The 27,041-nt window shown below is 32.7% G+C and overlaps 2 protein-coding genes across 2 annotated transcripts; both read left to right on the plus strand.

The window, feature by feature from the left end:
* Positions 1-5,464: 5,464 nt before the first annotated feature.
* Positions 5,465-6,632, plus strand: LOC126703378 (heavy metal-associated isoprenylated plant protein 25-like). The gene is made up of 3 exons (XM_050402339.1): positions 5,465-5,746; positions 5,853-5,934; positions 6,017-6,632. Exons 1-3 carry the CDS (start codon positions 5,735-5,737, stop codon positions 6,238-6,240), a joined length of 318 nt encoding a protein of 105 aa, XP_050258296.1. The 5' UTR covers positions 5,465-5,734; the 3' UTR covers positions 6,241-6,632.
* Positions 6,633-19,903: 13,271 nt separating this feature from the next.
* LOC126701821 (aluminum-activated malate transporter 9-like) lies at positions 19,904-24,748 on the plus strand. The gene is made up of 6 exons (XM_050400205.1): positions 19,904-20,598; positions 22,122-22,259; positions 22,371-22,640; positions 22,775-22,911; positions 23,003-23,149; positions 23,692-24,748. The coding sequence occupies exons 1-6, from the start codon at positions 20,217-20,219 to the stop codon at positions 24,373-24,375; spliced, it is 1,758 nt and encodes a 585-aa protein (XP_050256162.1). The 5' UTR covers positions 19,904-20,216; the 3' UTR covers positions 24,376-24,748.
* The last annotated feature ends 2,293 nt before the right edge of the window (positions 24,749-27,041 follow it).

Here is a 27,041-nt window from a genome sequence, read left to right on the forward strand (position 1 = left end):
GTTCTCTCTCTCACAGGTACATAACTAACAAGCTGTACTTCTAACTTTCTAAGCTCAAGAAATGACACTTGTAATTAGAAAATTAGAGCCCAAAATTTGATGTGTAATTACAAAACTTGCCTTCTTTTAGCTCATTTTTGACTGACAAACGGATAAGACATGTATTATTCTTTCATTGCTTTTAAGAACGATTTCAACCTATGATTTTGTAACCCATTTCTCAAGTTCAAGGAAAAAAAAAAAAAACTTTTTTAAGTAAATAAGACCAATAGGTAAAATTGTCCTTGACTCCATTCACATGATTGTGAAATCCATATTTTACCTTGAGGTAAAAATTCATATCATAATTGATCAATATGAAATGCAGGGGCCGGGTGGTCATTTCACATGTGACACTTAAGGATTGTTATCAAATCATTTGAAAGAATGATTTGAATTGGTTCAAAATTGATTTCAATGTCTTCTTGGGGAAAATTTTGATTTCAATGTAAACATGAACATGCACGAAATTAAATCTAATTGAATTTGATTGGTCCTTTTAAGGATTGTGATGGAAAGCTTGTATTTAATAACCTTACAACATAATTTGAGAGCTTTATAAATTAGGAAATTAAAGACAATTTATTGTGTGTGGTAGTCTTTATTTATGTTTTATGATGAGTTGGAGGCTAGGCAGTTGATGGGTTTTGATTTTCTAAATTAGGAAATTAAAGATGATGTATTGTGTGTGTGGTAGTCTTTATTCATTCATTTGTAAAACCCTGATATGGTATGGTGGGATTAGAGAGTGTAAGTAAGGGGTTTTATACCAAACTCTTTGCATATATACCTTACTTAGGGTTCATTGCAAAATAATGATCATCTAACATTCTTCTTTTTTTTGCATCTTAGTATAACTAAGCTCATGTTCTCGCTAAGTATGCTTCTATAAGTGTGCGTTTGTTTAGCAACGCATCTGCGTTATTGCTGCATTTGCGTTTTTTGGCTAGTTCCATGGCACTGTTCATAGACCAACCAAAGCACAAAAACACATGAACAGTAGCAAGTGAACATTGTTTTGCTTTTTAATTAATATTTTGCTATAGTGTTTTCAGCAATAAGTTTTCAGTTTTTAACAAATAAGCGATATCCAAACAGATTCTAAATATGTTATTTATTTGTTGTAATATGTTCTCCCTCACTCCTTCAATGATATCTTTATTTATCAAAAAAAGATTATAACTAAGCTCAAATTAAGGAGTTTGTGACTTATGCAAAGAGGAGAAAGATAATGAGCTTTTATAAATTAATGTTTTTGCAAATGCGGGGTTTGTTGGGGTTTATACTCTATACTAGAGAAGAAGGCGACAGTTACTCCATAACCTGTTAATGGATGATCTATCAGAAAAGTCACTACTATATTTAGAAAATGACCTAGTTAACAAGTGTTGAAGCGTATTGTTTAAGGTTGAGTTTTTATTGCAATTGATAAACTTTTTTACTTTTTTAGAGAGTCACATAACATTTAGTAAGGGGTATTTGGTTATTAATTTTTGCTACTTTCCAATATGGACTTGCTTAATTCTTCCTCAACGATGTACTTCGACATTTGTTTACAAAATCCTTAATAAAACTATCGCATAAAGCCTGAACAGTACATTGTTTTCTTTCCATATGATCTAGTTAGCTCCATGTATGGAGAGTTTCTTAAGAAATCACTAGGCAAGTTTGTTTTCTTTGGGTGTGTAAATTGACCTGAAAAATATAGCCTCATGATAATTGGACAGTACATCAAACAACTTAGCTGTATATTCCAAATAAATTGAGTAGCATCCGAGTCCTTTTCTACCAAAGAAATAAATAAATTACAAATTTTGGGATTATTTTGATTTTATCACTTTTGTCCATGTTTATTGATGAGTTGACCGTTAAATTAAACCTTAACTAAAAAAAAAAAAAAAACAGTTCTATTGTTTTTTATTTTTTATACAAGACAGAAATTTTACTCTAGTCTAATCTATGTGTATATGAGTATAAAACCCCTTTTTTGGAGGTTTTTAAACTTCGATTCTTGTCTCTCATACCCCAACAAGCACTTAAAATTGAGGAGTGACTATCGCGCCAAATGGTGTGCAGTGGTAATTCTAATGTGTTAAAATCACATCGTTTTATCCACACACACAAATAATATAACTCTTTTTAATTTTTGTTTTCTTCTCTCTTTCTTCTTCTTCTTCTTATTTCATCCTTTTTCTCCCATTTTTTCAATGGTATGCACCACCATACAGCCACGACACTTGATCCCTAACCATCGCGAGATCACCTCCAGCAGAAGTTCGTACCAAGTCCTCAATCCTACACTAACAAAATCATATAGAGATTTTAATTAAAAATCAAGACCAGAATCAAAATTTACCCAAATCAATAATCTTATAGTTTATATAAAAAATTCAGCCTACGCCTTTCAATCCTATGAGTACCACAACCAAGCCTCATTGCTAGTGTCCATCGCCATATCACCACTACACTAAAGACCACACGCTTATTGAAGCCCAAAAACCCTCACTGCTACCCAAGAATATGATTTCCAATTTTTCCCTCTTGTTGTACTCCATTTACCAATCCTCTCTTTAGTAGAAAATTAATAAGAATCGCAATTCAAGGAAAAAGTATTACTTTCTTTATCATTATCTTCCTCAAAACTCTAGAGTTTTCCTAGTAGAGGAAAAAGTATGCATTGAGGTGAGGAGTCCGTGATTGTACTGGGGGACGCCAACAACTGAATCGAGGACTCAGGCAACTTGTTTAAGAAACCAATTGGACACAACGCATCAACCTCGTGACCCTCCCATGTTTTTAAGGCTAATTTACAAATTAATTTAATCCTATAATTTTTGTCCCAAAAATTCAATTTAGGTATGTAAATTTTGATTTATTCTTTTCAGTCCTATGTCTACAACTTTCCATTAAATCGGTTGTTGTTATGTGCTTCCAAAATAACGTCCTACGTTTGGTTGGAGGTAAAATAGGAGTGATAGAAAAGAAATGAGAGAAAATAAAATTTTAGATTGTTTGGTAAAAATAGAAAAGTGGGAGGATTTTTGGTGAGGTTCAGCCATTTTCTTCTCTGGCCCCTCAAAAAATTGAGTTCTCCATGTTTTTAAATAACAAGTACTTGTTTTCAAAAACAAGTACTTGTTTTTGAAGAAAAAGTGTGAGTTCTCCAATTAGTACATGTCACCTGCCCCTCCTTTCTTCTCTCTTTTGCAAGCCACATGAGTTCTCCAATTAGTACATGTCACCTGCCCCTCCTTTCTTCTCTGGCCCCTCAAAAAATTGAGTTCTCCATGTTTTTAAATAACAAGTACTTGTTTTCAAAAACAAGTACTTGTTTTTGAAGAAAAAGTGTGAGTTCTCCAATTAGTACATGTCACCTGCCCCTCCTTTCTTCTCTCTTTTGCAAGCCACATGTGTCTCTCACACTTTTTTTTTTTTTTTTTTTTCAACATGCTTTTATCGTGTCTTTGCTTTTTTTTTTTCTTTTTTCTCCCTTTTCTTCTCAACGTGCTTTCTTTGGAAAAGTAAAATTTTTATTATTTAATGATCAAAAACAATTATTTCTTATATTATATAATAGAGATATAAGAGTAAATTTATACAAACTATATATTTTATCCATTCACTTTTTCATCCTCCCGACCAAACACTATGAGCGAAAACTAAAATATTTTCTATCCTCCCATTTTTCTATCATTTTTCTATTTTTTATCCTCCTAGTTTTCCATATCCCCAACCATGAGAGAAGGACTACATTAAATATGGAAAAGAGTTATATAACTAAAATGAATAAATTCGAAGTTATAAAATTGAATTGAATTTTAGATAAAGTTAGAGAAAGTAATTTTTAATTAGCTTATTTTTAAATATAAGGGATCAAGACTACCTTAAAAGATGCAATTTACAATTTAGTTCATTATTAAAAATATTTAAAACAAACAACAACAACAACGGCTACAATTATTTTGTTACTAGATGAAATTTGTTTATAAGATGTTTTGATTTTTTTTTTTTTTTTTGATTTTATAATTACAACAAGATAGGAGGGATTTGAACAAGAAATATCTTGAAAATGCTGAAAGTGCGGATTAGTTGAGTTATAAACCCTAAGCGATATTTTGCCATTATAATATAACAAATGAAGTGCTAATATGGAAGCTGTCTACTTTTCTTGATAAGTTCTACAAAAGGAATTTGTGCATAGTTTCTATTCTTAAACAGAATTTAATGTTATGCGTGGTGGAATTTTTCTGGAACCGTATACGGTATACTATTGGCCCTTTATCAGAATTAAAGGAATTAGCTTTATGCTTAATGATAGCGTAAAGATGGAGGAGAAAAAAAAAAGTTGTGGAATCTTTAAAATAAGTGAGGTCAAACCGTAAAAGGTTTACAATATACTAGGTTTATTTGAATCCCTATCTAGGTTGAATTAATCAAGCATCTACAAGTTTGCATGATTAAGCATTTGCATATCAGACAATGTAAAATAGAAAAATGACTCAATTTTACATATCTAATCATGAAAGCTACTTACATTGGTCAAAATAAAGATGTGTAAATTTATAAAGTTGCTACAATAATTGTGTAAATGTACATGGTTAAAAGCATTCACATCAATTTATGCAAAATTTTACACTATATTTCATTAAAATTAAATATCAATTTTTCTTATTTTTTTAATTGTTTTTATTTTTTACACACGACAACAACAATCCACTATATTCCTTCATCATTGGGATATGTATGGAAAGAATAAAAAAATAAATCCAAAATGAATAGTGCTAGTTTAAATTTACACGTTTACCATAGCAACTATATGTTTTTACACAACTTTACATAACCTGATGTGAGGTGAATTTTAGGTTTGGTTGGCTAAAATATTGTTCTTTTTTCTATCATATAAGCATTGATATGAGTGCTCTTAGAGTATTCGTATCAACTCGTGCAAAAATTCATATTTATTTTAGTATAAGAACTTACTTTTTATATTTTACACTCATCTCAGATTATTTATTCTACATTCTATTTTATTTAAATAATAATTTTGCATTTTTTTTATTATTATTATCTTCATATAGAGAGAAAAAATTAGAGCACTTGCATCAATGCTCAATACTTGTATAATAAAAAAAGTATTACATTTTAGCTAGCTAAGATCATACATAATTCGCCTATATCAAGCTATGTGAAATTGTGTAAAAATAAACTTTTTTGTCGTTTATGCTTGCTATGTGCTAGCATTGGCAAACACATATGTTAGGCATACTAAAAAGCACATACAAGCATTGTATAATTGTTCAGAAAGTGTTCTTTTGCGCTCTCTTTTTCTTATTTGGAGAAGTCTATGAAAAAAGCAATGCCTTTCCGTTTTGCACAGTAGCCTCCATAAACAAGAAAAGGATGCTCTCCCTTAATGCAACGCATAAAATATGCAAACGCAATTGCAAAGAAGCCAAGAATAACGAACATACTACTCTATATTGCATTCCCAGCCTCTACCTCTGCAATAGGAGAATCAGATTCTGAATTGAACAGAAGAATTCCCACGAATGATTGAAAAAATAAACCAGCTCATAAACCATGATATACATTTTATTCTCAAGACCTCGTCATTGCCCTTTAATATACACTTTTCTCTGTCTTCCATTCAAGCATTTTGGAATTCTGAAACAGCTTTTTCTCTCTCGCTCGTTTCATGACAAAAAAGGCAATCTTCAATCTCTCTCTCTCTCTCTCTCTCTCTTTCTCTCTGGGAAAATTTTGGCTAGTTTACGTTATTCATTGCAACTCTAATTTTTCTTTTCACATGGCAGCTTTTCGGCATGGTCATGAGGATAAATATTGACTGCAATGGTTGTTACAAAAAAGTTAGGAGAGCCCTTCTTAACATGAAAGGTAAAATTTTCATCTACAAATTCGCCTAGCACTCTAACTTTGTTTTCTTAATGTTAATCTTCATTTTTCTTTTCTAACATAGAGTTGCAGACCCATTCAATAGAGAAAAATCATTGCCGGGTAAGTGTTTTTGGTAGATTTAACCCACAGGACGTGGCAATCAAAATAAGGAAGGAGACTAACCGTAGAGTTGAGATATTGGACATACAAGATTTTAGCACCATCGATGAAGATCATCACGACCAGAGACCCTATATCACTTCTGGAACCTTGCATCCAACCACAACCACATTGAAACTTGCATAGCATGAAGAGTGAAGACAGAGAGGGAGTTGTCCCATCTCATGTATGAGCAGCGTATATGTATCATGTTTGATACGTTAATGTACATTTTGTCTCATTTTGTTCATGTGGTTACTTGCTTTGCTTCACATAGTTACAATATTGCTTTGTAGACAGTTGATACCATTTGAAAATTGAGTGTCCCCATGACAAGCTCAAGAACTTAACAAAACAAGAGTTCAACACATATTAGGTGATGTCCTCACAGATTCTGAGTCTACAGGTTTGATATATTTTCAAATTTAAACTATATTTTCTCTACAATGTTTATTTATTTGGCTAGTTCTTCTTGTAAAGAGACAAGTATTAGGCTAATAAAGAGCCAACTGAGAACAGTATATTTTCATTTCTCTCTATTCTTTTTTTTATTCAATTTGTTTCAGTGCTCAGATTCCTTTTTTTATTCCTTAGCATGGTTTAGGAGTCTTCTTAGTTGTGTTTCAACTTTTTGGGACAGGGTGTTTGTTTTCCATTAATTTTTTATTTTGAAAATATTATTGTTGCCAAGTTCTTTGGTCATGTACAAATTTTTTAGTTTGTGATTTTGAATAAAATCTATTTTTTTGGCTTCTTTAGAAGAAGGTTTTCTTCTTGTTTAACTCATTCTTCAGATGAATTTGAATTGATAATTAGTTTTACACCATATCTCATGTTGGATAGAAGAAATTATTAGATTCACTATGGAAATTGCTGAAGTGGTTCTTCTGATCCTTCTAACCAATAAAATACTACTATTTATACAAATGTGACATCACCTAATTGCTTTAATTTTTAATTCTTATGATGATTAGGAATCTAACTCACACATTTACATAAGTATCATTAATTCATTGATTGGAATGACCACTTTAGCAGTCCTCTAAGTGCACCTAGTAATTTTTATTGGATAGAGTGGTCTATCTCTAGTGTTGTATTCCTTGGTTTGATCCTTTTGGGAAATTGAGTCCATTTACTGTATCTTAAATTGACTTGTGTTTCCTTCTCATTATCCAAAGAATATGATATCAACATTCATGTTGCACAGCTAGATTTTCTCAAATAAAAAAAAAAAATATATATATATATATATATATATATATAAAATGTTGCACTACAAGAAAATACTGAGAGCACTTGATTATTATTAAGGAAGAATAAACCATTTTTTAAGGCCATAATATCATTTTGGTCTCTACATTTTGGGATCACTATTAATTTGGTCCTTATTATTTTCAACTTGTAGTCAATTTAGTGTCTACTATCAACTCACTAACGAAAACTGACTATAAATTGAATATAATATGGATCAAATTGACTGTTATTAAAATGTAGAGATCAAATTAACGGTGACTCCAAGATTATTTTCAACTTGTAGTCAATTTAGTGTCTACTATCAATTCACTAACGAAAACTGACTATAAATTGAATATAATATGGATCAAATTGACTATTATTAAAATGTAGAGATCAAATTAAAAGTGACCCCAAGATGATATTTTTGCCCTTCCTTTATAAGTAAAGAATTTACCTCTACTTCCACATAAATTAATCAATACTAGCCACTATTGACATCAAGATCAATGTTTTGAAGTACGCTATTGTGTCCTGAAATTTAAAAAATGTGTGCTATCACTCTATTAGACATATAGATAGAGTAAGTAATAGAATTTAAATGGAGTAACCAATAACATTTCTTTTTTAACTTTAAGGATCAATAAGGCTCATTTTTTAAACCAGACCAATAGCGCTCATTGAAACTCTAGGGACCAAAGGTGCTCAATATGTAAACTTTAAAAGTTTATGGAACAACAATGTATTTTGGCTAAACAGTAGCACTTTTAATGTTACTCCTTCCGCACCCTCTCTCTCTCTCTCTCTCATAGAACAAAATACATCAATTAGGGGGAAAAATCTTACAACTAGCTGTAGCATGTAAGTTTGATGAAGTTCCGTTTAAAATAATGTAAACAATATGAAATGAAAGAATAATGCTTTCTTTAGTGGCTTTAGTGCTCAACGTATGAACAATCATCAGTCTCGATTGATGTTACTCCAACCTGTATAAAATAAAAGAATAATGATGTCCTCATTGATCATCTTAATAAATCCAAGTTGACACAGTGCCGGCTCAACGTACTAAGCAAGTGAGGCGATTGCCTAAGGCCCCCAAGCAAAAAAAGGCCCCAAATTTTAACCAATCAAAAATTTTTAAGTCCCAAAATATTAGATGATAAAATAATGTTAATGGTGACAACCAATAAAAATCAAAATTTGCTAACTCAATTGTTGTGAAAAATGTAATATATATCGTAACATTACTTCTACCTAATAGGATCTAATTCTTGAAAGTATTAATTAAGCCCAAAATTCTAACCAATAAATAAAAAAATAATTTTTTTCCTCAAAGAAAAAACTGGAACAAATAAAATTTTCATTACCTTTCACCTTCTCCATGGGTGTTTTTCAGTGTAGAATTCATTAACTCCCACATAGAGAAGCTAAAAAAACACACTCTCTCTCTCAACCAAACAACTAATCTCTCTCAACGAAACAACTAAAATTTAAAGACAAAAATTATATACATATTCAATCTCAGACCTCAATTTTTCTTGTACAATTTGTTGGAAATTTTGCCCCACTCTCTATTTAAAGCATAAAAAAGAAATTGTTTTGAAGCTGTAGCTGCTGTGCTTCAAACCTTCTTCTCCTCATTTGAGTCTAATCCTTAGGTTTGTTACTTCTCTAGAACCTTTGCTTTTTTCCCGAACTTTCTCATAATTCAAGCTATCTTGTTTTACTTTCTCTTTATTTTTATTCTTGGTAATTACTTTAAATTCTAACACAGCACATAGGTAAACTCATTTTCATTCGTTCATTCATTTAACATATTGGTTGGGACGTGGAGTAGCATAGGACCATAAATTTATTTTATTTTATTATTTTAGTAATCATGGAACTACGTCTATACTTATCTCTTAGGGTTTTAATTTTTTAAATAAATTTCACCTTCCATTTTTTGTTGAGAATTTCGTTGATTCGTTATTAAAAAAATTTACTCTTATACTCTTGTATGGGTCCACATTAACACTACTAGTTGTTATTCTGTTAACAAATAAAACTATTTTTGCGAGAAAAAAAAATCTACCGATAAAAAATTTTAATATTTAAATTAAAAAAAAGGCCCCACTCAGAATTGTTGTTTTAGGCCCCAAAATACCTTAAGCCGGGCCCTGAGTTGACATTACTCTTTTTATCCTTCTTTTTGAAACTGATTGACCTTATTGTTCTCTAGATTTAAAAATGCTAGCAGTAAGAGTTTTGTAGCTTATAATTGGTTAATAATTTTTTTTGGTGTTTTTAATAGAAATATTCAAGATTTAAATTCTCCCACCACCAACTATTGATGGATAAGTGTGTATATATATATATATATATACACGTATATATATATATATATGTATATATATATCTTCATGCTAACATCAGTTACTTGGTAACAACCTAAAAGATAGAAAGTCTTCTTAATACTCCCTCCATCTCAATTTGTTTATCCTGTTTGAAAAGTCAAACTTTTTAAAGGAACATAATTTATTGTCTTGTCTACCTTATAAAAATGTATAAGTTTACAAAACTACCCTTAAATAAATTTATCAGCTTTTTAAAAAATAGTTATTCTTAATGAAGCAACTAAAAAGGTGCCCCAATTAAATTGATTTTTTTACATATTAGTTAATTTTCTTTTCAAATAGTTTTGAAAATAAAGTAGGGGTATAATAGGAATATTAGTAAACTAATAATTTTTATTTTTAGAAATAAGACAATATTTTGGGACATCTCAAAATGGAATAGAGAACAAACAAACTGCAAACTGGGGCGTAGGTAGTATAAGCCAAGATGTTTCTTCTAGGGAAATTTTGATCTTATGGGGAACAAAATATTTAATTCCATGGTAGAAGAATTTTTTTTTTTTTTTTTTTTTTTTTTTTTTTTTTTTGGTGATGCAAGCGGCTTTGATGGTTAATTAGATTACCACAAATCTGAACTTGTGCACAATTTAATTTGTTTCTCCATGGTCCCACGTGATTCTAATTTATACTTTACATTCATAGTATATTATAGTGGATTTTTTTTTTTTTTGAGATAATTATAATATGATGCTAACTTTGCAGTTCGAACATTTTCCCCCTTAGACCCCCAAGCACTTTGTGCATGAGGAGGTGTCAATCCAGCTACAAGGCCTTTGGCATGTTATAGTGGATTCTAGTTAGTTTAACTGGTAGAGTCTCTGATAGTTGAATAAGACATTGAAGAAACTCTCTAAAAAAAAATTCATATACTATATAGTAATTTCTTTTTCTCAAAAAAAAAAAAAATAGTAATTTCCAGTACATTATGGTTGTGTTAATGGCATATTTGTCCTCCTTATATTTTTACCTGTTTTTTTAACATCTTTTTTTCTTTTGTTTTTCTTTGTAAAAACATGGTGCACTATAAATACATTAAAATTAGTCACAAATCTGTTTCATACTTGAAAAAAATCTATGATTTTATTTTATTTATTTATTTATAAAGTGAGGAAAATCTATGCTTGTATGAACAATTTTAGCATTTTTTACTTAATACTTTTTATTTAAGCTTATAAAAAATAATGAAAATTCTCATTTAAAATTATGCTGACTATGCATCTTTATTTTAGTTATCTTTTTTGTTGAGTAAGTAATTACTTATTGTAGGGTTACAATTTGTGGTCCAAGCCTAAAATGTATGAGGTCTTAGCCCAATGAGCCTGATACAATGAATTTGTAGAGAATTGATCAAAGAACTAGGTCCTAATGAGTTGGGCAACGGCTAGTATTGAATTGCATAACAATCAAACACAAATATAGGATGCTGATATCAATAGACTTTCAGTCTGAGGAGGTTAAACCTATATATAATGATCACTCTTGGGTATCAGAGTAATTTAGATTGCTATAATATTTTTTCTCTCTTTATTTTCTGATCCCCTTCTCATGGAGGGTCTCTCACATTATATAGCTCCTTTTGGATCATCTTAATCCTATACTTGTTGATCATCTGAGTTCCTACTTGAGTGCCCGTCCCATCAGACACCTCTTTCAGCCTTCTGTGAGTTGTGGTAGACAAGGCAGCACTGTTCAAAAGTTTTCTCCACATAAATACGGCCAGAAAAGTAGCTGCAATACATTTAATGCGGTGGTAACAGCTTTTTCTTAGATATTTTGAGTTTCCTTCCTTCTCATATGTTCATGAGGCACATTTCTATTGCTAGAGCCTTTTGAAGGGTCACTTTAATTGCTAGAGCCTTTTGAAGGGTCACTTTAATTGCTAGAGTACACACTTGGACTACATTTGTCGTATCCAAGGAGGGATTCCTCCTCGGACTTGTCAATGTCCTCGGACAAGGCCCAAGGCCCAATACTCTGTTTTGGGCCCTAGTCCCTATACTTACTTTATTAAAAAATAAATAAATAAATAAATAGATAAACCATTTAATAATTCTACAAATGAGACACTGAATCAATAACATGTTCATCAAGTGATAGCTACCAACCATGGCTTTTGAGTGAAGTTTGTGATGTGTGTTTGTATTAAAATCTCTTCCCCTCTTTCTTGTATATGTGTTTGTTTCTTAAAAAAAAAAAAAAAAAAAAGAGTGATAGCTACCAAGGTAGGATCTAGGTAAATTATAATGTAAATTTGTCATGTGATTTTACTTTTGAGTCAAAAGAAATGGTTAGGACAAACATCACTATTTCTTTAGATATAATTATTGAACATCTTAAAAAAATACACGTGATGTGACAAAAATCCAATTTGAATTAAGGTGAGGAATATTAATTACTAAGTCATTGGAGGTTCTCCACTATGACATTCTTTGAATGCCCAAGATTTACATACCAAAGAAAAACGATTTAGGATTTGCCTTATTCTCAAGAGTACAGAGGTCACATTATTCGTAAAATTCCTCCAAACGAAATCAATGTCCATAACTTGACGTAGATGCAAGCAGTTTTGATAATTTCTTCCTGACATTATTATCATTATTATTATTATTTGAGAAGAAAGTTTGAGCATATTATTCAGGGAGGCTATTCAAATCAGTTTGGAAATAGATTCAACGTTTGGTGGTACGTCTTCCATCTAAATTGACAAAGGCGGGAAAGAGTTACTCGCCTCGCAAGTGAGTGAATAACCTTGTTACAATGCCTATGTAAATGAGAAAAATTTTAAGTTGTAAAATGTGAGGCAAGATACAAAATGTAACACTGATCTTGAGGCCTAACACTGATCTTCAAAGTGTTAATAAGGACATCTGAATCTCCCTCTAGAATAATTCTATCAATCCCAATCTCCACGGTTAGTTCAAGTGCTCTCCTGGCTGCCAAGGCTTCAACCTCAAAGACTAAGAAAGGTAAGGGTATTAGCTATGACAGTGAAGCCATTACCAAGCCCATTGAATTTCTTATGATAACTTCGAGTCTTGCACAATTATCCTTTTCAAAAATATTAGCCCCGTCAAAATTTATTTGTACCATGAGATATCAGGAGCAGACCAAGATACTACTTATCGAGCTGTTGATGAGGATCGAGCCATATGGGGCTGCAAAGTCAAGTTGTCGGGGGCAGTTTTTTCGTTGCCAATATGATATTTGGGAAGCCAAGACCGAGACTTGACTTTGGGCTTGAAATATATCCCAAAGGCTATCGGTGAAGCGTGAAATGCCTATTTTTGCTCAAGGTCCGGATTGCATTGAATAAAGATTATAATAATGCCTCAATAATACCTCTTGCAAAGATATGTTAGCACAAAAAATGGTCCACCACAATAAGTGCTTACATAATAGTTCAATGGTAAAGAAGAGAAGTGTCCAGCTGTAGATGTCTGGAAAATTAATAAATGTATTCGCATAGTAAAAATTATGCATTTTCTCCATAATCGGTTGATATAAAAGTGTACCCATTATAACAAGTATACAAGAGGAAAATGGTCCAGTAGTGAATATGACAGACCTCTAGCAGTAATGTCTGATTAGTTAATAAATGTGCTTACATGATAAAAATCATATCTTTTCCTCATTATTATTAAGTCAACATGAGGGAAAACTTCTATAATAACCAAGACATTATGGCATTCATTATAATAGCAATAAACAATGATTAAGACTTCATAATTACAAGTAAAAAAGGAAAATTAGGATGAAATGAAGGGAGAAAAAGAATCCCCAGCTTAGTGTAGCAAATATTTAACTAAGGTTCTTATGCCCATGGTAGAATATGTCGAAGGATGTATGGTAAATGATGGAAACTACTCTTATATGAGTGGCTGGGTAAATATATGGTGATGTGGAAGTAAAACGGTAAATGAACTTGGCTATTTTTTTGCCACGGTAAAGAGAGACTAATTGTAGCTAATCATGAGACTTTTATGGTGCTGGGTTTTGTTAGAAAATAGAGGGAATGTTTGTGAGTTAATGGGTATGGGCCTTTATGAACTAAAAAATGAACTTAGTTCTAAATTAAGGGCTGAAATTAGCATGATTGATGGAGAATTTGAGAAGATTTCGTCTCCCCTTGGAGTAGATGATGCTTTCCTTTTATAGTGAAGCTTCGGGAGCAATTAGCAAAAGCCAAAAACATTGGGTCTTATTAGTATGGGAATTTTCAGAATATCCATAATGAGATTTGGCCAAAAATGGTGTGAGCTCCTTTTTGAATGTTTGTTTTTTTTTTGGATAATGTTAGATGGAGCTGAAATTCAAAGCATCTAAACTAGGATTTGACCAAAAATGGTGTGATTTGCTTTTGGGTATTTTATCTTCTTTGGGTAATGTCATTAAGTGCTGAGATTTGAAGATTGATCTTAACCAATAAGATCAAGACAGACATCGGGCTAGAACTCGAGCTAGAACTTGGTTGCTGCAACTAAAATTTGAGCTTTAAAGAGTAAGAGCTATCACCCTAAGCCAAGTGTCAAGTTTTTAACCTACTTTAGGGAGCTCCGCTGGAGATCTTTTTACGCCTTCTAAACCACATTTCCCTAAATTTCTACTTTAGGAATTCATGGGCTTGGTTCATGAATTAGTTTTTAGACATTTTTAGTACTTTAGAAGCTAGTTTGCTAAAGTTTGAATGATTTGGTTATGACTTCCTCCATCGGTAACTGAAACTTAGGGAGGAAGAATGGCATTTATTGCATTTCAGCTTTTTGGTGTCAACCCAACCCCTTAGGCTCTGCTTGGGAGTTCATAAGGGAAGGGAATGGAATGGAATGGAATGATCATAAGAGAATGGAAAAGAATGGAATGGAATGGAATGTATTTAAGTGAGGGAAACGAATGGAAAAGAATGGAATGGAATGGAATTAAGTAACCTTGATTGGATGTTTTAAAATAAAGGAATGGAAATGAATGAAAATGAATGGAATGTAAGTAATCTTGTTTGGGAGTAACATGGAGGGAATGGAATGGAATCATTTTATGACAATATTACTATTAGACCCCTATTTTAAAATAAAGAATTGAATATACAGGGGTATATTGGGAGTTTTAGTAAAAAAATCATTAAATCTAATTCCATTCCCTCCCATTCCTCCCAATTTCGGGGGGAATGAAAATTTGAGGTTTTAAGGGAATAGAGAGGAATGAGTGTTCCCTCCTACCCATTCCATTCTCTCTTACTTAAACTCCCAAACAAAGGAATGAGCTTTCCATTCCCTCCATTAAAACTCCCAAACAAGGGAAGGGAAGAATATTCTAAAATGATTATTTTCATTCCTTTCCATTCCATTCCATTCTCTCCTCCCAAGCGGAGCCTTAGCATTGTTCACGTTAGAAATGACAATGGCAGAGAGGTTGATGGGATAGGTGGCCAACTCCAAATTTGGTTTGGGAGCTTGGTTGTTTCTTGAGGTACTCTCCAGCAGAAGACATAATTGAAGGGAGTTCTCTAGTTGGGTTAGTTTGCACACATGGACTGTTTTGGTTGAGATTTCAGGTTGGGCTTGGCCATGAGGGCTAAGTATTTTGGTGGGCCTTTGACTTGGTGGATCTTTCCACTTGGGCCAATCTTTTTGCTTTTTCATTGTGGTGAGCCATACAAAATGGAAAAAATTACCATATATTGCCATGGATTTTTATTCCACATGTGCTTTAGTTAGTAAAAATGAAATGTATGCATGAGCTTTAATATTTATGATAGGTCTTGGGTATTCATTTCCATGGGTTTTAAATAACAATTTGTATAGTTTCTCATAATTTTGCTATGGATTATTTGTAAATGATATTTTCTTTGAGGTTTTTAAATAAAAATGGTAACAACCACTATAATGGAATAATGTGATATTCTCATGGGTTTTTCTATAGATGATCAAAAAGGGCTTGTAAGGTGAATAATTACCATGAGTTTTAGAAATAAACATTATGAATGTTGTAATATAAGATAAATAGTGACGACGGGTTCTTATATAAATTCCATGGGTTTATAATATGGTATGAAATAAATAAATGTCATAGGTTTAAGATAAATAATCATAATTTTCCATGGGCTTTTGTATTAGTAACACAAATTCATAATTCTCTATGGGTTTGATATATGTGTGCCATGGGTTTTGGAAAAATGAATAATGTTACGTAACATAAATAGTTACCATGAGTTTATAATAAGGTATGAAGTAAATAAATGTCATGGGTTTAAGATAAATAATCATAACTTTTCATGGTCTTTTATATTAATAACACAAATTTATAATTTTCCATGGACTTGATATATGTTTGCCATGGGTTTTGGAAAAATGAATAGTGTTACCTAACATAAATAGTTACCATGGGTTTTATAAGATAAATTCTATGGGCTTGTAATATTATAGTAATAGGTTTAAGAAATTAAATAATTGTTCATCATTGGACTTTAAGTGAAATGCTTATGATATAGTATTTTGCCAAGTATTGACAACCTTGGACTTTTTACTAAATAGTGCCAAGTAACTAGCTTGGACTTTTAATATTGCTAACGTAAACTGGACTTTTGATATTGCCAATGAGAATTGAACTTTTGAAATATTGCCAAGTATAAGTAGCATTGGGCTTTAAAAAGAATGTGATGTGTGCATTGGGCTCGTAGGGCCGGTTTTGGGCTTAGCTATATAATGATAATAAAATTAGAATAGCCTTAGTGTGGACGACATTTACACCAACATGAAATAACAACACTTTTTGTATCAAGACTGCTACAATACGAAATTAACTCCTTTTAAGTTAAATGTGATTTCAAATCTAAGGACTTCAAGGTTTAAAGTCCTTAATGGATTCAGTCCAATTCCAAATCCAAAACCTTAATAGACCTCTCTATCTCTCTCTCTCTCTCTCTCTCTCTCTCTCTCTCTCTCATAGAAGGAAACAAATCTTAATCCTTTTTTTCCATATAGATAAGATAGAGTTTTATCTTATGATATTCACTCTATGATGATTGTTCTTGATTATTAAGCCAATACACCAATTGATTTTGGTGTAGGTCGAGTTTGAATCATACATCTCTCATTCAATGGCAAGAGATTTACTAATTAAACTAATTGGAACTCACACAAAACATTAAACTTTTACAAATCACTCAAAAAATAAGTTTTTTTTTTTTATTTTAATTATTCGCCAAGAACTTTGTAGCTTAATTAATTGGCACATCACAGTGTTTTCAACAAAGAAATCCAATGATTAAATTTCAAAACCCCCACACCAAATATCGAAAAAAAGGATTTCATAATCTAAATCCAAGTTTACACACTCAAATAATACTGTACAATGTTTGTGTGAATTTCAAACTTGGTTTAATCAATAAAGTCTCTTATCGTTGAATAAAATGAAATGTAATATTTATAACTGTTGATGCACAAAAATGTCAGCGAGCTAATCATCCACATGCGCTCCAAGGAGGATACCTAAAGAATAAGAAAACAAAGAACCAACAGAGAGCACCGGTGAGGTGCTGGCCAAAAACCCTCTAAAGGTTAAGTCAATGGTTGAAGAATCTCCAAGAATTCGATAGTGTGAGAGTTAGGAAGTTTCACCTACTTTAGTGGAGAGGAGGCTTGGTGTTTATGTAGTGGTATAGGGCTGACTAGGATCCCTTGAATGTAGGAGCTTTCCTTATAAAGAAGATTTGGAGTTAAGGCCCCGAGATTTGAGGACTTCCCTTCCCATATGGGGAAGATACGAACATGTTGCAGGGTAGGGGTGGCAAAATTGGACACGACCCGCGAACCCAACACGACACGACATGAAATTAGCAAGTTATGGGTTGAGTCTTAATGAGTTCGTGTCATATTTTGAGTTGACATGACTGACCTGTTTAATAAATGGGTTGGGTTAGTGTTCAACATATGGAACTCATTTAACCTGTTTAACCCGTTTAATTAAATAACATTTTACCAATATACTTTTCAAACCCTAGATATATAAACTTATTAGTTGTTGTGGCTTATTTTCTTTGACATATAGTGATTGATTATTTGTGATATTGAAATATGTTTTAGTTTTAAATGACTATTTGTGATGCAATTACTCGTTAATTCTAAATTTTATATTAAAAATATTTTTTTTGTTTTTTTTTTTCATAAATTTTCTTTTCATTTTGAAAATATTTAATAAATAGGTCGACACGACTGACTCGTTTAATAAATGGGTTGTGTTAAGGTTGAGGAATTTTGACCTGTTTAATAAACATGTCGGGTTAGTGTTGACTTATATAGTCGGATACTCATAAGTTGACACAACACGAACCCGACACACAAACACGAATTGCCACCCCTATTACAGGGTCTTTAGGCATGGTGTGCAAGTTATTCCCATATAGGGATATATGAGTGGGGAATATGCAAAAAGTTTATGGGTAGGGATGACAATAGGGCGGGGCGGGGTCAAAAGATAGGGTCTTTATCCAAGCCCTACATGATTTTGTCTTGCCCCATCCCCGCCCCGCATAACGAGGAAAACTTGCTCATCCCAGTCACGCCCCTTGAGACCCCGTGAAGCCTCACCCCACCCCGTAAAATTCTACTTTTTGTTAATTTGCCCTACAACTAGTATAATTTTTTTAATGAAACTTATTTCATTAATAAAAATATACTTGAAATTACAACTAAATTTATCATATCCAATCAAATCAATTTTTTAGAAAAATATTGAATAATATATCTAAGTGTTTAACAAGACAATCACAAAAAAAAAAAAAAAAAAAAAAAAAACTCATATTATAACACATAACAAAATAAAGGCAAAGAACCACATTGGATAAAATAAAATAAGCTAACATTAATATGTTTGTTTAAATAGTAGGGTTTTAGGGTATGAAAATTTTACAGTTATAACCCTTAGTAATGCAGGGTAGGGCGAGGACGGGGTGAGGTGGGTCTAAAAAGTCTAAACCCATCCTTACCCCGCTCCGTGGTGCAGGGTTAAAATCTTGCCCCATCTCCGCTCCACCACCTTTGCGGTGCGGGAAAAACCCGTGCGGGACGAAGCGAGAAAGGGCGAGTTAAGCGAGGCGGGGCAAAATTGCCATCCCTATTTGTGAGGCCTAGTGCATTCAACCGTTGGGTTTATACTCGTCCATTCATCAAGCTCATGCACATCCATCCGTTAGGCTCATAGGTGGCCACCTGTTGAGTTGATACACATCTACCTACTGGGCTCCTACGAAAGTCCCTGTCGAGATTACATGCTAACCATGCATTTGATCTTATGTGCGAAACGCCCGTCAGGACTAAATGTGTGGTGCCTATACTGTTGGTGCATAAAGAGGTGGAGTGGGGAGTTTGCCCTAACAAATCATAGGTGAGGCGTTTCCTTTTGACATGTCAAAGAATTAAGAAGATTTTTTATGCCCCAAAAATACCCTTATTAAGAACAATTTCACAATATTTTCACAACAAAATTATGTGTGATAAATTATTATGGGTTCTAATTTAATCAATAATATATTTAATTTAAAACTAATAACAACTTACTATTTATAATTTATTATAATACTAACTATTTTTTTAAATAAATGATCTCGCCTTCAAAGCCTACCTGCACTAAAAAAACAACCCGTGAACAGGTGAACTGTTATGATGTCTACATCAAAAATTGATATTCTATCCTATACAAAAGAGTTTCTCAAAAAAAAAAAAAAATCCTATACAAAAGAAAAAAAAAATCTGACCGTCCCTACCGACCATTAATGAATAATTGGGTTTATCCGCCGCAACTAAGGACAATGTGTCAACCTTTTCACCCTTAGATTTACGGGACCGTCACAGATCAGCATTCAATCATACACCTGTCTCCTTCCACCTTGTAGGCCCCATCCGTACACCAGGCAATATCTCATTCTCGCAAAAATAAATTTAGCACCTTAAACAAATTTACTATTTTTACCACAATTTTCCTGCAGGACTGATTATGAGTAGTAACAAATTTATATAGAGGTCACAAACAGCTAATTATAATTTATTTATTTATTTATAGTTTTATCACAATTTTTTCACGTGATTGATTATAAATAGTATTAAAAAAAAAATTTACATAAACATGACAAACACCTAATTACATTTTTTTTTTTTTTTTTTTTTTTACTAAAGTGGTTGCAAAAGTCGTGGATTTGATTGAGATATGAAGACCGCTTAGAAAGAAAGGACACAATTATCCGACCCTAAACACTTCTCCTGCAAATTCTCTCTCTGTTTCATCTCCTTTAATTTAATAATTTTTTTTTTTTAACTCTCTCTCTTGTGCTTTTTATCCATTAAAAAACTCCATAAATTCTGGACCTTTAACTCTTGCTCTCGAATTTCGTGCCCAAATCAAGTTCTCGAATATTGTCTTTTAAACTAAAAAAAAAAAAAACCCAACTTTACATGATTGGTCTATAATTCTCAAGTTTCTTTCCACAAACTGTGATTTGCTGAAATGGCGGGGAAGTTGGGTTCTTTCAGATACACTTTTACGGAGAGGAGAGAGAGGTTGCTATCAACAAAGGGGTACTCGGAGCTAGGTGGGTTTAATCCTCTAGGGCCGTACGACGAAGAAGAAGGAGCAGGTTCGAAGTGTTGGTCGTTTGGTTCGCTTAAGGGTAGAGTTTCGAGGCTATGGACAACAGCGAAAGATGTGGGTTACAAAGCTTGGAAGATGGGTCGGACCGACCCGAGAAAGATTGTGTTCTCAGCGAAAATGGGTCTGGCTTTGACTCTCATCTCGTTGCTGATTTTCTTGAAAGAACCGGTCAAAGAGCTAGGCCGATACTCTGTTTGGGCTATTCTTACTGTTGTTGTGGTCTTTGAGTTCAGTATAGGTACGCCGCTTTTTCCTCTTTTTGTTTCTTAAATTAAAATAATTCAGTTAGTCGAAATCTAAGAATTAGTACTTTTTCTTTTCTTTTCTTTTTTTGGATGTGGGTCTTAATTTTTTTTAGTGTATGTGGTTGAATTAGCTTAAGTGATCAAATCTCTTGACTTGATATAAAGATCATAGTTTTTAATATTATTAAAGTAATTCGTGTCTTGACAGGATGTAATAATTTATCTATAAAAGCAAAATTGGCTATGAATGTATTTGTGTAACCTAGTAGAAACTACTTGCGGAACTTGTAACCTAGTACTAAGATGGCTTTTTTCACTTACCGATAATCACCCATTATATCAACTGTTTGTAAAATAATTTGTGGTTTTAGCAGTTTTCGTTTGTGATTATGAGTACTTGTACGTGTGTATGAACTCAAAGGAAACAAGTTCTATCCACCATATTATTGGAGTTTTCAAAGTGTTTTATATACAATGAGTGGAATAGTTTATTCAAAGCCTCACTGTTTGGTTTTTATTATTATTATTATTATTATTATTTTTTATTTTTTTTATTTTTAAAGTATTTTGTGGACAATGAGTGGAATACTTAAGCATAGGCTACCATTTTCTTATATATATAATATAGAAAAAAAAGGGAGTTATTAGATTTATTTTAGGCAAAGTTGTGTATAGATTTAATGAGATGCATTATGTTGGTACGCACAATGTGGCTTCATTGAATTGAAAACGTAAAATTTGTATAACGGAATGGAAAAGCATAAAGGTTTATTAATAATGAAGTGAAGTCAAAAAGTCTCTACTGAGTCATTGTGTTATGAATCAATTTACCACATTGGTCGATTCCTTTGCGTAAATAATATAGAGAGCTTTTCCACCATCCCCTGATATTGCGGGGCCATCGTTTCTTTAAATGTTTCACAGAGCATCAGACAAAGTTTAAACGGCTTTCCTTTTCTTCATGTTGGGGCCTGAAGATTGAACTGACTTTAATAGATGCTCATCTCAGTTCTCACTGTCTATTCAGTGACAGGAAATATTTAAAAAAAAAAGTTCAGTGTCTATTTGAATTAGCTTTTTTTCCCTCCAAAAAAGAAAAGAAAAGAAAAGAAAAGCCCCCCCTAAATAAATGATCTTGAGTCACCTTTTAATCAAACATTTTTTTTTGTGGGTATGTTACACCTAGGAAGCACAAACACGGAAATGGGTATGACACAAGTAATTTTTGAAAAATTATAACATGAAATGACTGGTACAACACTGGTATGACACGGATACGACACTCTAAATGAAGTGTTCATACTTTCTAGTGTTACTCTTGAACCCACTAGCTCACCCTATAGGTAGCCCTTGAGCTAGTGCTCATTGGCGCATTTCTTTTGAATAATTTTTTTGTGTCTGTTTTGGCATAGCTTATTTTTTAGTTTTTTGAAGATTTGGTTGTTTAAAAAGTTTTACCAAAATAAGTGAAGTTCTGCTTTGAAAAAGTGCAGTTTGATAATGTGGTCTTCTGCAGGAGCAACTCTTAGCAAAGGATTTAACCGTGGGTTGGGGACAGTAGCAGCTGGAGGTCTTGCTTTAGGCATGGCAGAGTTGTCAGAATTAGCTGGAGAGTGGGAAGAACTTGTTATTATTCTGAGTATCTTCATTGTAGGTAGGTCGGGTTTTTTAATCAAATTTCTTTCTTCTGTTATTGGGAAAGAAGTTTCTGTCACCTTATTTTTTGCTACTAATATATCTTTCTGACATTTTATGTGGTTTCCAGCATTTTGTGCAACTTATGCAAAACTATACCCAACGCTTAAGCCTTACGAATATGGGTTTCGGGTCTTCTTGTTGACATATTGTTTCATTACGGTATCTGGGTATAGGACAGGTGAATTTGTTAATACAGCGGTGACACGGTTCTTGCTCATTGCACTTGGTGCTGGTGTTTGTTTGGTAGTAAACATATGCATTTATCCCATCTGGGCTGGTGAGGATCTTCACAATTTGGTGGTAAAGAACTTCATGAGTGTTGCAACATCTTTGGAAGGTGCATCCCCTTTTCTTTGGGAGATTATACCATTCAAATAGTAAAATTGCTTGACTCAGTAAAATTTAAAAAATTAATTATTGTTTTCTCATCTTCATTTTTGTTCGACTAATTTTTTTGAGCTCATATTTCAGGTTGTGTTAATGGTTACCTTAATTGTATTGAATACGAAAGGGTCCCTTCAAAGATTCTTACCTACCAAGCTTCGGATGACCCACTGTACAGTGGCTACAGATCAGCTGTAGAATCTACAAGCCAAGAGGAGACTCTGGTATTGTTTATTGCAATTATGCTGCAGCAATTCATTGCATTGATTGAATTGATTATTGTGTTATATTTTTTACTCTTTCTTTTGTTTGAAGATGGGATTTGCTATCTGGGAGCCACCTCATGGTCCTTACAAAATGTGTAGATATCCATGGAAGAACTATGTCAAAGTAAGCGGTGCTCTCAGGCATTCTGCATTTACAGTCATGGCTTTGCATGGATGTATGCTTTCAGAAATACAGGTACATTTTCATCTCTATCTTCATTGCCATGCAGTTGTGAGTGGAAGAAAGACTATTTGGATCTTCCTTTTCCTATTGTGAAATATGCTGAAAATTTTGTTGGCAAGATTTATATTTGTGCTCTTGAGGAAATCTGCTGCGTAATATTTGTTTTTTGCGGAATGAGTTCCATGTGACTTATAATAATGATTCAACTACAATGTGAAGGACTGAACTTAAATTTATGTTCTTGTACAATTTGCTTCAGATTTTTTTTTTTTTTTGGAGAAAGTACCTAGGCTTGGGTTGTCAGCTTATAATGCAAACCGTTTCATTTTTCTTTTTGCTCTTGTTTTCAATAATGACATGGACAATGCCACCTGGACAGAATTTCGTGTTATTGGCTTTTGCTCTCACCAGTATTGATGGTTATTCTTTTCCATATCTTACTTGAGTGAGAGCTGCTGCCAATAGATTGCTTGAAGTTACATTCCATGTGCATCAAAAAAAGTGGGGGTGTGTTCATATGTACCTATTCAAACTTCCAATATTTGTATATGTAGGCCCCTCCTGAACGAAGACAGGTTTTTCAAAGTGAGCTTCAGAGAGTAGGTTTTGAAGGTGCTAAATTGTTGCGTGAACTTGGGAACAAAGTGAAAAGGATGGAGAAATTAGGTCCTGTAGACATACTTTATGCAGTGCATGAGGCTGCAGAAGATTTGCAAACCAAGGTTGACCGAAAGTCATACCTTCTTGTCAATTCTGAGAGCTGGGAAATTGGAAATCGTCAGGAGCAGGGAGATCCCCAAGACTTGCTGAGCTTGGATGAGGACGAAAATAAAATACTGCAGCACAAGTCCTATAGTGAAGCCATACTTGATCTCAGATCAATTACAGTTCCAAAAAGTTGGGATGGTCAGATCCCAAATGGTGTGATCTCCACCCGGCCTGCTGATGTTTCTCCAGGAAGCGTTTTCCAGACACAAATATCATGGCCTCGACGTATCTCATTTAATGCCGATGCAGTACCAGTAGTGGAAGAATCAAAAACATATGAAAATGCTAGTGCATTGGCATTAGCAACATTCACATCTCTTTTGATTGAATTTGTGGCAAGGCTTCAAAATGTTGTTTACTCATTTGAAGAACTAAGTGAAAAAGCAAATTTTAAGGATCCCATTGAGGAACCATCAGGAGTAGAGCACAATGGGTTTTGGAACAGATTCCGTAATTGGCTGAAGTACTAGAATTTGATATGGCCTCTACTCAATTAAAGATCATGAAAAGAAGACGGCCTTAGTACTCCTATGTCATAATTCAGGGGCTGTAACTTCTAATGTTGTTCTCAAAATTGAAACCTGCATTAGTCAGTTCTGAAATATGACAGGGGACAGATTTCTGTTACAAACATTACTGGGAAAAATGAACATGCTTAGACCAGTTACCAATGCTGTCTCAGAGAAACTCTGAAAGACAGACAGAGAACTTGCATTCAAACTTGATGAGAAGATTGATTATATCTGATTATCTAACTGAACTGATGCATATGAGTAACTTTGTACATTGACAATGTAGTATACGGTAAGTCATAATATACTGTTCTCTACCCAATTATGCACTCTTTATGTGTCTTCTAACTTGATTTGGTTTTCTCAAGAATTGCTTGCTTGTCTACTTGTATTTTATAGTTTAGTGATGAGCTATTTATAAGCAGTTTGGCAGGTCACAGAGGTGGGGGATGTCTGATTTTGAAACAATCTAATTGGTTTAAATGAATTTTGAGTCTGATTACAGTTCATAATGTCTTACATTTTGCTCCCCAAAAAAAAAAAAAAAGGTTCATGCACACATTTTTTAAATGTTTTATACTGTCGTATCTTCAAAATAACTGTTAGTTTTATTTCAAAACAACTTTAGGAACTGAGGTTCCAACTTCCAAGGATAATTTAAAACTTAATAGTTTTATCTTCAAAGTAACTTAATTAGTAAGGAGGTACCTGATCTGCTGTATAATGACACCAGAACAAGATCACTATGAGCGGCAGGGTATCTCAAATTGTGCCAATGCCTGCTTGAATTTGTTAATGCAAGAGTGAATTCTCTTCGTTTGCTCTGTTTCTACTTTCTACATGTCCTGTCTTTCCAAAAATGGGCCGTTGGTACCATGACTATAAAAAAGGTATGCCCATTGGTCTAGTTGTCCAATTCAGTGACTTCCTCAGTTTTATTATTATTAAATAAAAAAAATAAAAAAAAAAAAAAAAAAAAAAAAAAAGAAGGAGAAGAGTTAGGATTGTGGGTTTAGTCGCTTCTTATCTAGCGGAATAAACCTTTTTCACACACGGCAAAATAAACCTTTTACACTTATAGCTCTGTGGCCTCGAGTGCTAATGGTGACTCCAATTCAAGGCTTATAGTGAGGAGGACATGGGTCAACCACTAGACCCCCTACTTAGATTTGTGACTTCCTCAATTTTACATGGCAGATGTTAAATTAGTTATATGCAATATGCTTTCCACAGCATGTGAATTTCATACAATTATAGCTCACACGTTGTGATAGGTAACATATGCCAAATGCAAATATTTATTGTTCTCATGATCGGTGGATGTGTAGCGTAGAGACAAACTTTAAGTGCATATCTTGAAATTATGATTGAAATGCTTTTCTAACTAGAACATTTCTATAGTAAAGAGTCTTATAATTGGATTACTATTTATTGGTATTTCCAATAAAAACATTAAAGTCTTCAATCTTCAATATTCAAATTCTATTCTCCCTCTCAATTATTGAATTATAAAAAAACTAAGATGTTTCAATTAGTGGATGATCTCTATCTCTATTGCACAGCTTATCATATTTTTAAGTTGCCGGCCACAAAATCTAGCTTTGAAAATTTTAACTGGAAACAAGGAGAATACTATATGTTTCATTGTAATATTTTGATCTTTTGCATAAAAGATTCTTTCATTGCCTAAAGAAAGGTTGACTCCTTGCGTCAATAAGCTGGATTTGAATTCCTAAAAAAGAAGAAGCTGGCTTTGAATTTCCAGGAGCCACTTTTGATTGAGTTCTACAAAAAAAATATAAAATATTACTACAGCTTGGTATATTATGTTTAAAAAATTCATTTTTTTAATAAAAGCTTGATCGAACTATAATTACAAGAAATCGTGATCGATATTGTTTAATATTCATGTAAGTTTTGATTTGTTTGGCTTTGCTTTTTTAAAATAATATTTTCAATATGCTTTAAGATGATGAAAAGAAAAGTCATAAATATCAGTTTCACTAAGATGCAATGTATACTTTTATTTTGGAATCACTTCTAAATTATTCCATCAATTTTAAAAACTTACAAATTATATCATTGACTATTACAAAGATGTCAATGTGCTACTTTCATTATGATTCATCATGTTTTCGCTATCAACTTGCCTAAAAATAATATTAATTTTTAAAAATGTGCTTTTTATATACAATACAATGTCGTTTGTGGTTGGAATAAAGGTAAAATTCTAATAGTAGTTTAGTCAAATAAACACATAAATATTGTTGTAACATTTTTTTTTTCTGAAAGAATATTATTGCCTTGGAAATGCTTGAAAAGTGTAAATTATATATTTTCATATATTTAAAAAGCCACCCAAAACTTAAGGGATATAAATAAAATTTTAGTATAATGTTTTTTCCATGGTTTGAAATTTGAAAATATTTTGTTGCGAAACATTGGTGTTTGAATAATCCAATTAGATTGCGGTTAATAAAAAACACTTCTTAAAAAAGACTTTTGTTTAAAAGTTGAAAATTATTTTGAACGAATAATTTGATTTTTCAAGCAATGAAAGTTGAGGAAAATTTGAAAGTTTATTCCAATTCGGTAGGTATAGCCAATTAATTTAATTTATGTGT

The sequence above is a fragment of the Quercus robur genome, chromosome 10, assembly GCF_932294415.1.
Source record: "Quercus robur chromosome 10, dhQueRobu3.1, whole genome shotgun sequence".
NCBI lineage: Eukaryota > Viridiplantae > Streptophyta > Magnoliopsida > Fagales > Fagaceae > Quercus > Quercus robur.

What these genes read in the sequence shown, in the direction of transcription:
- LOC126703378 (XM_050402339.1), top strand. An exon ending in AGCCCTTCTTAACATGAAAG is followed by an intron (nt 5,935 to 6,016) that starts GTAAAATTTTCA and finishes TTTCTAACATAG; the next exon opens with AGTTGCAGACCCATTCAATA.
- LOC126701821 (XM_050400205.1), top strand. Translation starts at nt 20,217, where the DNA reads ATGGCGGGGAAGTTGGGTTCTTTCAGATACACTTTTACGGAGAGGAGA. An exon ending in CAAGCCAAGAGGAGACTCTG is followed by an intron (nt 22,912 to 23,002) that starts GTATTGTTTATT and finishes TTTTGTTTGAAG; the next exon opens with ATGGGATTTGCTATCTGGGA. An exon ending in GTATGCTTTCAGAAATACAG is followed by an intron (nt 23,150 to 23,691) that starts GTACATTTTCAT and finishes TTGTATATGTAG; the next exon opens with GCCCCTCCTGAACGAAGACA.